At 33.8% G+C, this 16,989-nt stretch overlaps 1 protein-coding gene across 2 annotated transcripts in view; it reads left to right on the forward strand.

Annotated features, from left to right (window-relative positions):
* HYCC1 (hyccin PI4KA lipid kinase complex subunit 1) overlaps nt 1-11,214 on the forward strand; it is a 57,120-nt gene extending 45,906 nt beyond the window's left edge. Inside the window, exons 11-12 of one of the 2 annotated variants that reach the window (XM_019727580.3) lie at nt 8,396-8,691; nt 9,473-11,214. In XM_019727580.3, coding sequence (XP_019583139.1) covers nt 8,396-8,664 — 269 coding nt within the window. In that variant the 3' untranslated portion in view covers nt 8,665-8,691; nt 9,473-11,214. The remainder of the gene's footprint in view (nt 1-8,395; nt 8,692-9,472) is intronic. The other variant, XM_019727571.3, reaches the window with a different exon arrangement.
* Nucleotides 11,215-16,989: the final 5,775 nt, after the last annotated feature.

The raw sequence follows: 16,989 nt of genomic DNA on the forward strand, positions 1-16,989 counted from the left end.
TTATTTTTTTTTCAGAGCAGTTTTAGGTTCATAGCAAAACTGAGTGGGAAGTAGAGGGTTCCCACCTGCCCTCTGCACCACCACATCTTCCACCACTGTCAACATCTCACATCAGAAAGATATATTTGTAAGGCCTTGTAATTTTAATTTTGACTAAACAGTACATTCTCATACCGATTAAATAGTGATTTTTAAAGGTTGGTTTCAACTGATGGATTATTTTGAAGAGACATGCTTGACAACTAGTATGTTTGCCTGATTTTCCCCCACTTTTCACTTTAATGACTTTATGTTAATACATGTTTAGAAAGTAAAATTACAATGTAGAATTGCTGCTTTTAAGGGTCATAATTTCAGAATTAATAGCTTTATTTACATATTGTTAATTCTTTTAATCATATTGTGTTTCACTTAGTATGTATTTTTTAAACCTAGATTTTCAAGCAACCTACAGCTTGAGGTCCATTTAGAATTCATAATTTGAAAGTAAAATGCAATCAGAGAAGGATAATAATAGAATAAACATTAAAAACCATTTAAAAAGGTGAGAGAAGAATGAGTAGATTATAACCATAACAAGAATCAAAATGAAAATTATAATAAAAATAAGATAAAATGGTGAAATAATCTGGTTTTTTAAATAAATAATAAAAATGCAGTTTTATTTTCTTAAATATTTATTTCCTTAAAAAATCCACAATAGCTAAAAGGAAAATAGAAAGTATTTCTTTACAATTATGCTTCAAATCTATAGTCATTTTTAAATGTTCCTTCTAAAGCTATCTTCATTATCTGCCTTGTCAGCTATAAGAGCCCTTTTAAATCTATGTGTGATTCTTACCACTTCAAGATTCTTTCATAGGCTCTATACTTACTTATTTTCATGTACTTTTTCCATTCCCTCTCCTCTTCCAGAGCATTTAGTTGCTGTTTTTTTGTCTGTTTCCCCACGACTACCACCACCATGACTCACTCTTCCACTTTTTAAAAATTTATCTGCACTTGGAACAAGTATAGATAATTTCTTTTAAAATGGTTGTTGAAATACCACTCCTTCATTCTATAAAAGTCCCCTAATTTAAGTTATGGTTGCAAATAATGTGTGCTTATAATTTTTGCCAACTAGTTATCTAATAAAAAGGCTTATCTAGTAAAATCCCAATTCTGTATTACTGCCCACCATTCCTTCCACTTGTGCATTTGTAAGATAATGAGACAAGTGAGTGAAAAGCATTTGGTATGCTTTAAATCATTACGTAAAAGGCTGATTGTTAACTAAGAACTGTTTAGTTTACTTTATTAGCTATATAATAATTATGTTCTTGATAAGTTTTTATTAGTTAACTTGCTATTCAGATGGTCCTGTGATTGATTAGTCCTTTCACACAACGGTAAGTTTTCCAAACTTATAGTTTGGATTTTCTCAATTTAAAATAAACAAGTTTAGTTTGAGTGTAGTATCAAACACAAAAGTATGCATATGTTATAAACAGTAACAATCAGTTTAATGATTTTATTTTTGTAATTTCTGTAGCCGTGCAGTACAGTAGTTTATTATCTGACATTTACATCACCATTACAGTCAGGATTTTTTACAATGTTCTCATACCTGTTTAAACATTTATTTTGTGAACCTGATTTTATGACTATGAGAAGAGCATTTAGTTGAAACAAAGTTGTTATCAATTATAAAAAGCATTTTGAAAAATGCAGAAATGATCATTTTAAACCCAAAAGTAGCAAATTTTAAAGAATTGGCTATTAGTATTTTATATCTGTAATTAGAAATGTATGCTTATATTTTTATTTTAAGTTATCTATCCTTACTAAAGAAATTTAAAAAAACTACTTAGCAGTTTTATAAAAAGGTTTAAATGTTTTTAGTATTATTTTGAGAAGCTCCATTATTTTCAGATTCTAAAATGAGATTTGAGGAATGAATTTTCCTTTCCCAATATAGATGATAAAACATTTAGACCAAAAATAAATATTTCCGTCTGGCCAAAGTTAGTATTGCATGAATTTTAACTGGGATTCTTTATACTCATGGAGGACAAGGTAAAATAATAGGAAATATTAGATGACTCAAAGAAAAAGGACATATTAACCAAAGAGCTAAAATATCATGTTGGTATAGTTGACACATATGAACACGAGGTTTAAAGAGGAAAGAGTAGTCTCAGAATCCTGGCTTAGCCAAATTTAGAAGAAAACAAAAAAGTCTTAGTCTATTTCTAGGTAAAATAATTTTCTATACAGAGAAGTAAGATATTTCAGAATTACTGGTCTTACGAAGCAAAAACACTTGTCAATCATTGTGTTCTACATTTTTCCTAAGGAGGACTTACATAATTCTTGCTGTAGTGAATGAAATTATTATTTATTGTTACTTGTCACTGAATACTACCGAGTCCCCCTAATGCCCCTTTTTAGGAGCATTTGTTGCACATTGCACACAGGAGGAAATAAGCTTTTATAGATAGTTTTGTAATAAATGTTGCTTACCTGTGTTTGTTCTGTCTGATCACGAGGGTCTTTAATCAACAGGAAGGATTCACCTGGTCCAGCAGCATCCGTATGTTGCAATTCTTGAAGGAATTTTTTTAGCTTGAGACTTAATAAAAATGACAAAGGGAGTTATTGGGAGTGACTGAATCCACCTCAAAGGAGAATTGTATCATTTACTAATACACAACAAAAGCTAGACTTGATTGTTCTTTACTTAAGGAAATTGGTAATAGATCCTAACTGGTATAAATAAATCGTCTTGTCCAGACTGCATTTTTCTGTGTGCCCCAGGCTGTTCTTTTCTCATCTGGAAGATCTACCTATGGCTTCAGGAGCCAGATTTCTTAGTCTTTGTTTATGCCCTTGCTCAGAGTGTAGTCCATTAACTTTCAAGACCTTATTTTGTTTCTGTGGCAGCTTTGCTTTCCTCTAATCTGACTTGCAAATAACTGGCCCAGGCTATGAATTGAGTGTTACTCTTTCTAACCAAGGAGAGACTTCATGCTCGATATTTTTTGTTACGCTGTTATGCAAATGTGACTTCTATTGATAAAAACTGCTATGAAAGTACGCAAATAGTTTATCTGTGTACTTGCCGATGGCTGCCCATTGCAATCGGAACGAAATCTAAGCTCCATACTGTGGCATAGGTGGCCCTAGTGATAAGACTTCTTGCCTACCGCCTTGACCTCGTTTAAAGACCACTCTCACCCTCCCTTCTAACCCTTCAACATACTAAGCCATTTCTGCAGTGGGGACTTTGTACTAGCAATTTGGGGTATTTGAGCTGAGATTTAAATGATGAAAAGTGCCAGCTTGAACTCTTCCTCCACATCGTTTTGTAGCCAGTGCTTTTTCATCATTCAGATCTCAGCTCAGATATCTCTTCCTCAAAGAGATCTTCCAAGACCACCCATCTAAAGTAGGCTTTGTCCACTGTCACCCGTTTACTGTCTTCTATCATTCTTATTTTCTTCATTGCATTTTCCACTATCTAAGATTCCCATGTTTACTTAATTCCCATTCTCCAGTGTAAACTCTGTGAGGGCAGGATCTTTGTCTGTTTGACCGTTGTATCCGCAGAGCCTAAAACAATGTCTGGCACATAGTAGGTGCTCAATAAATAGTCATTGAATGCATGAATGAGTAAATGAATGATAAAGAAATATACGACATAGACTGAGCAATTTGTTCTTTTTTTTCCATTGTATTGAAAAACAGTGCAATAACATGATAGTAAACTGGATAGAGGGTATTCTCTTATAATCCCAGTACTTAAAGAGTTACAATTTTTTCCATATGTGTATGTATTTTTCATAGTTATGCTCTATTTAAATTGAATTAAAAAAAAATTTTTGTTTTATATTTTGCTTTTGTTCAGTTAACATTGTCAAACATTTTCCCAAGTTCTAGTGCGTCCAATTATTTTAATGGCTACATAATACCACATTGAGATGATAGTCCATCATTTACTTAACCATTTCCTTAATATGTTAAATAATTTGTTTCTAAATTTTTGCTATTATAAATAACACTGCAATGAATAACTTAATGAGTATAGATAGCATTTTTTTCTTCCATTGAATAGAATAAATTTTAAACATAAACTGACTAGATTAAAGGGTATGAAGTTGTTCAGGTATTTTGTGACATTTAAAATATTTATATCTTTTAAATTGTAAAGAAATGTATATGATTTTCTTTGGGGTTTACTCTAAAATACTTTTAATAGTTAATGTCAAAATTGTATGATGCAGACATTTAAGATGTGGATTACTTTTTTTTAAAAGCTTCAGCTTATTTTATTGTTCTTACAAATAAATTTGTAAGTGCCTTGGGTCATAAGCAGACTCCTTGAGACTCATAAAGCTGTCTGAGTACAGAGCTATATAAATTCTATGAATAAATAAATTGTTCCTTAATTTGAATTGTCACTTTTAGTGAATAGGGTAGCCTTGAAAATATAAAAGGTAAAGTTGGGATAGAGAGTTTCATGAGTGACATAATGGAGTAGGTATTTGCAATTATAAAATTATATGTGGGAGAAATCATGATCAGTTTTAATGATATTTGCAATTTGTTTCACTTTTTTTTTCCTCAAAGCCAGGAGAAATTTTGTAGGGTGAAATGATTTGAGTACCTTTGATAACCAATTTGGAAATGTCTATTAAAAGTATCTTTTAACTCTCTTCATTTCTATATATGGAGAGAAGTTTACCTATTTATAGAGCTTATGCAAATAAAATATTCTCTGAGAAGTTTCTCTTTGGACCTTTATTGAACTTTTCGAATTATTTGAAGTCAAATGTAAGTATTGTTTATATAGGTATAGAACAATTCTGACATGACACGTTTTCATAGAGTTTTAAGTTCTGGTCTTTTAAACAGATTCTGTTTTCTTATGCATTATATTTCCTTAAAACGTCTCCTCTATAATTTTCTCAAAGGATTAACTTCCTCTTCTTAGCTAGGTATGTTACCCTATGGATAACATAAAAATTGAAGATTTTAAAAATCTTTTTGACATTACTAAGCATTTTAATAAGCCTTCATTTAGAGTTAGCTACTTCATTTTTCCAAAAGAAAGAGCCTTCTCTTTTCTCTGCCATTCAGTAATTATTATTGGCATAAGCTGTATATTTTTTTCTCTTTTATAAATTCAAGTAACACTTTCCTAGCTTGTCTTTTTAATGTCTTCTGCATGTTTTTTCACCTTTATTTATTCTAATAATAATTTCACCTCATAATAGGAAATGCATTCCGTTCATCAAACAAATGTTTGTTGGCTACCTACTATATGCAAGCTCTTTTCCAGCGGTGACCAACACAAATCCCTGCCCTCATGGAACTTACATCTGATCTACAAGATAAATAAGTAATTGTAGGTTAGAGAATGATTAAGTAGTAAGAAGAAGAAATAAAGTAGGGGAAAGGGTATATGAAATATGGGGGATATTGAGGGATAATCAAGGAGAACTTCACTGAGAAGAAAATTTTTGAGAAAAAACCTGAGCCATGTAGCTGTATGGGAAAGAGCATTCCAGGTCTAGGGAACAGTAAGACCGATAAGAATGTGGGTATAGCAGGACTGGGCCACGGAGTTACATAGGGGAAGAAGTTGGAGACATAATGAAGAGAAAGCTCATGTAACAAATGTTTGTTTGAGTTACGTAATTATCTTTATTCTGTAATTTTCCTGATAATTTTATTTCTGTTCTTGCTAGCTCTGTACACAATTTCATGCTTTTCTTTTTATGAATTTATTTTAATCAGGAGTTAAAAATATTGCCATTTTTACCGTTTTTGAGTAACATACATATATTAATTAGTCAACAATTTGTGCTTGTGGAAAAACACATGATCTCATTTTTCTACTTAGCACTTAATTTCATGTTTCAAAAAATTTAATATCGTTTCGTCTTGGGCTACAGATCTTTCCCACTATCCCAATAAATGTGATTAGTGCTGCTTTATATTCTTCTTCTTGTCAGTTTCTAGGTTTTTTTTTGCAGAATTCTAAATTTTCACCATTGCAGCACCATTTTAAATTAATAATTTTCATTACTATCTTTTAAAAAATAAATGCAATTAAAGAAAAACTAACCTTGAGAGTTATGACCTTTTTAGGTTTTCTTAGAGACTTTTATTTGCTCTTGCTCTCTGTTCAGCCAAAGTAGACTATTTGCTTTCTATGAAGTGACCACAAATCTAAGCAAATAAGTTAAACCTAATTGAAGGATGTCAGAGACATTTAACTCAAACTGACTTTAATGAATTGAGGAGTTAGAACTTACAATATGTTAGAATGGACATTTGAAGTCAAAAGATTTTGCTGTTTAGCTCCCCACTGACTAGTGTGTAGCTCTTTCTGAACTTCAGTTTCCTTGTCTATGCATAGGAGCCAAATTGTCTACTTCAGAGACTATAACAATAATATATGTAAACACTTTTTAAAAAAGCTATTTAGTGCCATTCAATGTAAGCAGTAGTATTTCCTATTCTGTTAGGCCACCTATGCTTGTCTTTTACAATTTTGGTAAGTCTTAATATTCATTGACTTTGTTCTGTCTGGATAATTTCCATAGTTTATCATTTTTGTGTACTGATGGTCCCTTTCTTTAATAGATCTGTGAAACTGCTTCTACAGTTGTAAATGGACAAGTCTTGGTTGTCACCCAACAGTGCCATGGTGATTTTACTCTCAGTTGCAGTAGCCTCTGGCATTTACTTGACTAACATTTTACTTGCCCTCACTTTGAAGACAGCTGTTAGCAATGGGGAATAGGCTTGGTCAGAACTCTCTAGTCTCATTAAACATTTGTTAGATGGGCACCCAGGAGCTGCTGTGTGATGCTACCTCACCAACATGCTTTGGCCTGTCTAGGGAATAAAAATTTCGTTTAGAGAACCTTCAGTCAAATTTTTCTGAAGCACTAAATAAATGGGAAATTATTATAGCAGAACACTGGTCCACCAACCCAGGGAACATGAAGGTTTGAAGACCTCCAGGAGTGCATACTGCTGCTGATTTTGGGGTACCCAGAGCATCCATAATAACTTTTGTTTTAAGTTTTCAAAGTTTGAAAGAAACAGAATAGAGCAGTGGTTCCCAAACTTTGCTGCACATTAGTTACCTGGGAGCTTTTTAAAAATCCCAGTGCCCAGGTGATACCTCATGATAATTAAATCAGAGCATTTAAGGTGAGAGCCAGGCATGCCCAGATGATACCAATGTGCCAGAAAGTTTGGGACCCACAGGAATATGTGGCTCTGGCCTCCATTCTTTTACTACCTGTTACTGTTTCACATGCCTTAGCACCATTAGTGGAGCTGGATAATCCCATCATGAAAACATTTGAAAGTGTTAGGTAATATCCCTCAAGCAGATTTGTGTTCTACATTTTTTAAAGAGTATATACTAATTTGCATAGTCTTATTTTGTTTTTAATTTTAACTTTCATTACTGGCCCATGGTAGATATCTTTATGTTATTTTCCCATTTATTATAGATATTTCCTTGACAGGTTTAAATAAAAGTGTGCCTTTCTGATTTAAGATACAGAATAGAATGTCTGCAAGTATTAACTTGTCAGGAAGTTCATACCTTTGATTACAATGGCCATTTTCAGAATAAAAGACTAAAAACTTGTTTTTCCAAATCCATTGTTACTTTTCTCCAGTTTAGTAATGAACTGTTACAAGCTCGCCTAAATTTATGAATTTAGTATGAATCTGAAGCAGTAGGCTGCTTAATTATATCACAGCTGCATTAATATTTACTAATATGCAAAACGATTTGGTGTGTGAGACAAAAACTATACCTGTAGCATTATTAACCATGATATCATAAATGAATGAGCATTTTTCCAATATTGTGGTTTATTGTCAGCCTCAATGTAATCTAGTGAAAAAATAGCATTTTAGTGTACAAATGTACAAATGAGTGTACAAATGAGAATTTCTAAGTGGCTTGGCTCCTGTTGTTGACAAAAGTTAGAGTTTTGGCTGTCCATCCTTGAATATTTGCTTAAGGCTTTACATAAGATCAAGTGGTCGCAATATTACTTTTAAAACAACTGGAATCCTATTTTGATTTATAAAAAAATTTCTGTTTCATAGTCCATGTCAAATATGTCTGTGAAAAATGCAGAACATGACTTGATGCTCTGTGAGTTTTTTCATTGTCATTTAAAATTAAAGAACATGACCCTGTTGTCTCCTGTGCTGTCATAAATTATGAAATTTTCTACCATGTAAATATTTGACTTAATTTATTCATAACATTCAGTCATCCAACTTTTGTTTGGGATCTTTTGTTGTTCCTGTTTTGCATTTTTATTTTGTTTTGTTTTCAGCCATCATTTTGTCTTATCATCTTCAATTCTAGAGCAACCTGACAACAATAATGATACTACTGAATTGGGCATCCTTGTCATTCCTGAGATTAGTGTCACAAATGTGGCCGGAGAGAGAACCGGGAATGGGGAAAAAGGCAGAACACTAGGCGAGATTGATGCTCAGCATATGCAGGGTGTGCAGGAAACAGCCACAGACCCTAGGACTGACAGCAAAAGCTTGCCAGAGATCAGGAGGCAAAAATCTGTAAGAAAAATGATGGAGGACGGAATAAACTCCCCTGGCAGAGTGCAGTTTTAGCGCAGCACTGTATAGCTGCACTCCAAGGTATCTCGTGGCAAAGGGCCACTGCATGTTTTAAGCAACAGTAGCAGAGTCACAGAAATTGTGCATGTCACCTAATCATCAAAATGCATGAATTATGCACCATAATCTCTCAATGACTCTTAATGCTCTTTGGAATGGTCGTACCTATATTGTCTCTGAGTAAGTTAGGAAAACGGAGGCAGAAAATTGCTTCCAAAATAACTTTCTGCTTATGTTTTGAGATCAGAAATTATTTTTTCATCTTTGTATTTTTGCCATCTTCAGTATGAAGGAAATGTGTATAGAATTTTAACAAGTTTGAGCTTGTGATACTTATGGTCTTATTTTTTATCTTTGTCAAATAATCTAGGACCTAACCTTTATAAAAATCTTTAAAGTATTTTAATACTATTTTTTTAAAAGTTCCTTGGTAAGAGCTTTGATTTTCTAATGCTTTGTTATGGGAGGAGAGCTTGCGCCTAGATTTACTGTGTGGTACTTTTCCTATGTGTTTCTGATCTTTTGCATGAATAATAAGAGAACTCTTTCTAAAAACACAGGGGAGTGTGGTTTATGGCATGCTTTTTACACTCTAAATTACTGTTATATAATTATAGTGAACTATTTTGACATTTTATAGAATGTTTTTGATTTATCCTTTGATTTTGGTCTATAATCCGTTGCTTACCTAATTATGCTAAAGTTTAATTTGTTTGAAGTATAATTGATTTGGTATTAATCATGAAAGAAGAATTACTGAAAGTACTTAATGTTAATTAATCTTTGTTATTTCTTTGTTTAGGAAATGCAGAATTAACAGGTCAAGAAGAACTGATGGACATATCTGAAGTTGACGAGGGATTTTATTCCAGGGCTGCGTCTAGTACCAGCCAGTCAGGTTTATCAAATAGCAGTCACAATTCTAGTAGCAAGACAAGTGTAGGAAAGACTCAGAGACGGTCAGGAGGAAACAAAACTGGAGGAAAAGAAAAAGAAACTACGGGGGAGTCTTGCAAAGATCACTTTGCTCGAAAACAAACTCCAAGAGCCCAAAGCGAGAATCTTGAGCTTCTCTCCTTGAAGAGACTTACGTTAACAACCAGCCAGTCGCTGCCGAAACCTAGCAGCCATGGTTTGGCTAAGACTGCCGCCACTGTGTTTAGTAAGTCCTTTGAACAAGTCAGTGGTGTCACAGTCCCACATAACCCATCGTCTGCTGCGGGCTATGGCGCTGGGACAGATGCCAATAGGTTTTCCGCTTGTAGTCTCCAAGAAGAAACACTTATTTACGTTTCTGAAAGGACTGAACTTCCAGGGAAGCACCAATCAGGTCAGCAGAGACCACCTAGTATTAACATTACTCTGTCCACAGATTAATTTGTAAGAGTTTTCGCACGTGACCAGTGAATCTGGAAATAGGACTGCTTCTTTATGAAAGCGCCAGGGTCTTTCATCCCTGTTCCTAACAGGAGCCCCAATGTCTTAAATTCTGAAGGCTACCCCGACTTAGTGAAGGGGAAAATGTCTCAGCCACAGTAAGCTGAGATAAGGTTTTGTTATTACGTGGTTGTGTTTCTTCCCCTTGATTTGAGTCTTTTTGTTTTTCCTTTTTTGTTTGTTTCTGTTGCCCTAAGATTGTCAGTGTGACAATACATTTTGGCAGGTTGTCTGGTCAGATTGGTTACATCTCATGTGAGGTTGTGAGTTTTTTTTCCCCCTAGTAACTCCTATTTTGGTAGCTGTATGTTTGGCCTTCAGAGTCGAAGGAAATCTCCATGTGTAGGAACTGAGGATAAGATAGAGGTGCGAGACCGGGAATTCTACACCTGGCTGTTCAGCAAGCCAGTTGGAAAAACAGGCATGTGGAAAACCAAAAACGACGTATATGAAAAGTGCCGATAAGAATGTTTGTAACTAGACCATCTTTAAGATTAATGGAACTGTTTATATAAAGCACTGGAAAATGCCTGGTAACTCGGTACCTAGACTCTTCCATGATTCCATGGGATGGGCAGAGGGATTTCTGTTGCTATCTTGGAACATTTTTATATAAAAAATCAAGTTGCTGGTAGATACGCTGTTTTTAAGTATTGGATCTGGATTTAGCCGCTGAAAATCCCTTTTAGTTTCTAAGATGTGATAGACCATAAAACTGACTTGCTGCTGCTTGACTTCGGAAATCCTAGTTAGTTTGGATTCCTATAATTCAGAGCACACATCATTGAAGACTTCCTGGAAATTGTAAATCTTGCAACACAGCTCTCAAGACGCCAGTGTCAACAATATTGTTTGTCTGCAAATGAAGGAAATTAGGTAAATTTTTTCATCTGTAAAACATCATAAAAAAATAAAGGTAGTAAAATATGGACAAAGGACATTTACATATTGATTAAGTTATTTATGTGTTCTTAAATTTAAAATTATAAAATATGAAACAAATTCAATGTGTTTTTTTATTTTTGTGAACAGGACTATTTTAAATATTCTTGTTGTGACAGAAAGAATAAGCAATGTAGTTACCACCAATCAAAAAATAAAAATAAACAAGGCAATATGGCACAAGCTAAACATACTTATATGTCGCTATAGAGAACAATGTGACCTCTAGACGGACACAAAAGTTTGGTGTTTGCTGGTTGTGGTCATTTCAGCTATGGTTGAGGTTCCCTGTAAATCAAGAATACTTAAAGTAATAATTCAGAGTAAGAGAGAGAAAGCAGGGCTGAGGAGAAAAAGCGGACCGGGAAAGAAGGCCTAGGGGGTGGTCTGCTTGATCTCTTTCACTGTTAGTACAGAGTGGTTTCCTCATTCATGTTCTCTAGCTGTGATCACACAGAGAAAATGCAAGTTTTCTTCCTATATCTGCTTCTGCAGAGCTCGAATATGTGTGTGTGGTGAAAAATGCTACGACATTTACAGTATGAATGCAGTTCTGACCATAACTGCTTTGGCTACCATTTTAAATCTAATTATTCAAACGGCATGAACTTACTTTCATTCATTAACCCTAAATAGAATATGATTTTCAACATAAGTAAATTTTATTTTTGTAGCAATATAAATAAAGTCTATTGGCATAAATGGTAGTAACGAAAAAAAAAAAAAGTAAGGCAACCAGACAGTGAAAATTGATATAGTATTAATTGAATAGGAATCCTGTGTACAATTCAAAATGTTTGTAAAATGTCAGTGTGAATTTCCTGTTGTCTTTTTGTAATTCTTTAACAAAGAATTTCCCCTAGGCATAGCTTAGTATTAATAGGTTATGAACTAATTTAAAAGATTGACATTTGTTATAAGCAAGCTTAGGTGCTTAGGAAACATTGTAGAATAAGTTTGAGGAGACATTAGCTGGCACAAATGAGAGATCAGATTTTAGTGTTCAACTGCTCTAGTGGACACTCACTTTGGTATCACTCTAGGCTGCTGCCACTCATGGGCTGAGTGAGGACTGGTAAGGAGCTTTGGCATCACCTGGCATCTTGTTAAAAATGCAGAATTTCAGAGTCACCCCAGATCTACTGAATCATAATCTGCATTTTAACAAGATCCTCAGGTGATTTTTATGTACATTGAAGTTTGAGAAGAAAGTATCAAAGTGCAAACAAATTACTTACCTGATATTTAGAATTCTCAGTAGTCTCACACCCCTAGATCAAATATGTTAGATATCAGATCATTATAATTGTCATTGTTTTTAACAGCAAATTAATTTTTAATACTGTTAATAACACTTCTTAAGTTCTCTAACTCTAAATTTTTAATGATTCTCATTTATTTTTACAATAAAAATGTAAAATTTTGTATTTTTCTTGTTAACCATAAATGGAATCAGAGCTGTAGATGTCTACAATTTTAAGTATGAAATGGGTACCGTGCTTTTATACGATGCACAACAAATCTGCATGTGTATATTCTTTTAAAAACTCTGAAGGATTACTCAGTGGAGTGGTTCTGAATTTTTGCTCCAAGTAATCTCCATCAGTTAATTTTCTGGAGTGTGGAGTTATAGTAACAATAACATTCTTTTATAGTAGCTTTGATACTATTTCAAATAAGGATTATACATTCGAAATTTTTTTATAGCTATTATAAATATTGGATAATGCTAACTATGATAACAATTGTAATTATCTCTACTGTTCTCTTTCCACCCGCCTTTCCAAGTTTGAAAGTTGGAATGATTTTGGTAGGTCATTTTCTCGTGAAGATGCTGATGTGACCGTTTGGTCACAGATCTCCTATATATCCAGAACAATACATTTTTATCATGAGAAGGATTCTGCACAAATTGGGGCCTTGCACTTTATCACTCAGAGGATCTGAGCAGGAATTGTAGCTCCATTCCACAATTTAAACCTCTAGAGATTCTTGAAATTACCCAACCTATCACTCTTTAAATACCCAAATACCTGGGGTATTCTAGTGAAGTTGGTTCCCAGCATTTGTCTTTCGGAATCCAAGTAGGGAAAGAAACAAAGTAGATTTTTTCCCCCAGAGGACCCAGGGCAAGTGACTATCCTAGAATCCTTTGTATACCACCAATGAATTTTTTAAGGCACTCTGTAGACTTGCAGAGTAGAAATTCTAGTCCTTAAATGATGACAAAGTTCATCTTGAAAATGCAATATTTTATTGCCCTTTTCAATTATGATGCAACTGCTTAGCAAACATTACTCATTTAAAAACAAAAAGTTGAATTAAAGGGAAATATATTTTTTTAACCAAAATAAGATACAAAAGTGATCCCAGATTTAAGGGATTTTGCTTGTTTTGGAAGAATAAAGTGTTAAAACCTTTAATTTTAAATTATAGAAAATAAATGTACTCAGACATAATTTTAAACAAATATTTAAAATAGGCTGTTTAACATTTGAGTTTATAGAAACAATAAATCTATACTTTGTTAAAGGGAAGTACATCAAGGAAATGTGTTGAGTAATATAATTGAAAAAATATTTTTTAAAAAGCCATTTAAAAAAGAAGGAATAATTTGTGGGTACTTAAACTAAGCATTGTAGATAGACATGAATGTATAGTAATGTCTTCCCAATCTTTGGGTGAAAAATAAAAACCCTTTAGTCCTTTAATTAGCATGAATTTATACTTTTAGATTTGTTGCTTAATAAAATTGTACTTAATACTTTGAGTTATTCTCATTTAAGTTGAATATTGTTAGATTCTCCATTAGATAACATAAATATGTTGTCTTCTATACTGTGTAACTTGTGCATATCTAGAGACTAGCATTAAACATTTTGGAAGATGTTTCTGGGTTTAGTATAGTAGCATTCTAGAGTACCTACCTGTGTCTGGATATGAAGTTTCTAGGATTGAACTCAAGATCCTATTTCATATACTGTTGCTTTCTCTTAAGTGGAGTTTATTGTATACCTCTTGCCTTGACTGCTAATCATATAGTGATACTAATCTTTTCACAGTAAGTGTATCTGTTTCTAATTGTATTCCTAGAGTTTACATTCCTAAAGAATAAACTATGACTTTGAATATTTTTATGTGTTCTCGACCTTTTTAAGGCTATGGAAATAAACGAGTTTAGTTTTTTGCAGTTTTGTATATTTGTGTAAATGTTGTCCATATGCAATACTTTATACAGCAGTGTTGCCTTTTGTTTCATTGAAATAAAGACTGAAAAACTTTTTCCAGATCATTTTACTCATTTGAAAAAATCATCATAAATTTTGCAAAAGTCATGATGTGGAGGAAGATAATAAAGGAGGAAACGTTAGGTGAGTTGAGCCATTGAGAGCTTTTGGGAGTAAGTCATAGGACAGTAACATCTCATTCCTGGCTTTATGTTTTACATGGCTGAGGGATGAGAAGTATGACAGGTCTGTTAGTGTCCATCCAAAGGAAGGTGAGCTCCACTGGTCGTGTACCATTGGCTGATTATTTGTCATACGAGAAGCACAAGCAAATTTAGATAATGCTTTGCCCTTTTATCTTCAATATGAATCTATCTCTTGAACGCAGATTATATGCCCCTAGTACCTAGCGTAGGACTTGTGTTCATGGAGGGTATTGAGACATTTACTGAATGAATGAGTTAGATTGATGTTAGTTTTGGGAAAGAATCAAGGATAAGATCTCTAATATATTACAGTAAAATTTTAGAATTTCATTTATTGGCTCTAGGAAATCTCCATGGCATTACTGTGTGTGCTTAGAAACTTGAAATAAATATCCTGGTGTGTAGTTGATTATAAATTTGGATAATTCCATTTCATCTAAGGAACTAAGTAATTTAGGAAATATGTCCTCAACTACTATTAAAGGAGTTTCCATAGAGAACCAGAGCAGTGATTATGTAAGCCGTATGTTAGGCCTAGAATATGCACTCTTCTGGTGACCTTAGTCACCCCAATAAACAGTTGACTCCCCTTATAGAATCTGACTTTGGTAATACCAACATAATTATTAAAGACTTTTACAAACAATTCTAGTCATTTGGTAATTTTCCTTGCATTGTTATTGTGGTAGCAGTAATAACTAATATTTGTAATCAAAATTATAATATCATTTAATCTTCAAAACAGTCCTATAAAATGAGAATAATCCCCATTTTACGAAAGAGGAAACAAGCTCTCAGGCAGGCAGGTGACGCCGAAGCTCACCCAACTGCCGGGTGGGGTGGCAAAGCCCGGGCTTGACACTGGTCTGTGACTTCTATCGCTCAGTGAAAGAGGATACTAAGTAAGTACTACATAATGGACATATATTTGAAATTTATTCATCCCATTTATCATACAAGTTATTTTAAGATAAAAATAAATGTTTTCCAAAAATAAATTATGTTTTATAGAAAGTTAGATAATTGTGTTTCAGTGGTAAACTGAATGCTGGTTATTCTAATATTAAAAATGTGGTAAAATGCAATTTTTTACCTTGTCAGATAGATAAAGATTAAAAAGAGGGAAAATCATTAATCTCTGAGACCATTGCCAAGACTGTTAATTGGTACAACTAAGTTGGTGAGGAATTCAGCAGGATCTATCAAACTTGAAAGTGCACAGACCCTCTGACCTAGGAATTCTACCTTTCTATGCTTATTCCTCTATATTCTACAGAAATGTTAGCGCAAATGTGTAAAGGTATTCATTGCAGCATTGCTTGTAGTAGCAAAAAAAAAGAAGTATAGAATCTAAATGACCATTAATAGAGGACTAGATAAAGTATGGTACATGCATGTAGTGGAATATAATGTAGCCGTTAAAAACAACACAGATCTGTATGTGATTATTCAAAAAGATGATATAATGTTCTGTGAAAACAGCATAACATAGAACAACATATAGAAAGAGTATGATCCTAATTTTCATAAGTATGTGGAACATTTAATGTGTGTGTGTGTGTGTGTGTGCGAGAGAGAGAGAGAGAGACACACAGAGAGAGAGAGAGAGAGCTCTAAAGACAGCTTGAATTAGGAAAAATCTGGTGCTTTTTAAAAGAGATTCCTGAGCCTTGTGCTAATTCCCCTGAATCAGAATCACGGAGTGAAGCATGTAAACTGTATTTCTAACAAGTTCTTCAGTTGATTCTTACACAGACTTAACACTTGGCTTCGTAGCTGACGACAATGAATCAGTTATCTTTGTGTCTCTGGTAGTGGTTTATAGTTAGAAAGGATAAACTTCTTTTATAAATTAATTAAGGAGGCATAATTGACATACAACATTATATTAATTTCAGGTGCACAACATACTGATTTGATATTTGCATATATTGTGAAATGATCAGCACAGTAAGTCTAGTCAGCATCCATCACCATACAGAGTTACAAAGGGTTGTTTTGTTTTGCTCTTGTGGTGAGAACTTTTAAAATAACATCCTCATGTGACGTATTTATAACTAGAAGTTTGTACTTTTTAACTCTGTTCATCCATTTTGTCCCCCATCCTCCCCCCCCCACTTCACTTAACATAATGCCCTCAGGTCCGTCCATGTTGCCACAAATGTCAAGATTTCTTTTTTTTTTGTAATGGCTGGATAATTTCCGTGTGTGTGTTTCTGAACTCGCCCAAATATCATCAGACAAACTGTTAGAAAGCAAAACTAAGTCCTAAAACTGCAGTAAGCAAGTGCACCACTTTGATACGCTTCGCTGTGTCTCAGGAGCAGAAAACTGGATATTTGTAGAGCTTTGGGGTCTGTGCTCAAATAGTTTAAGGCCTGTTTGCGAAGACAGGGAACTGACTGGAGTTGGTGAAGTTAATGAAATGGTTTAGGGCTGGTGGACACAGCGAGCAAGGGCCTGAAGAGGCTTGATAAGTAGACTGTTGCTTGATTAGCTGGCTATTT

The sequence above is a fragment of the Rhinolophus sinicus genome, chromosome 4 (genome assembly GCF_057876585.1).
Source record: "Rhinolophus sinicus isolate RSI-liver-muscle chromosome 4, RSI-T2T, whole genome shotgun sequence".
NCBI classification, from domain to species: Eukaryota; Metazoa; Chordata; class Mammalia; order Chiroptera; family Rhinolophidae; genus Rhinolophus; species Rhinolophus sinicus.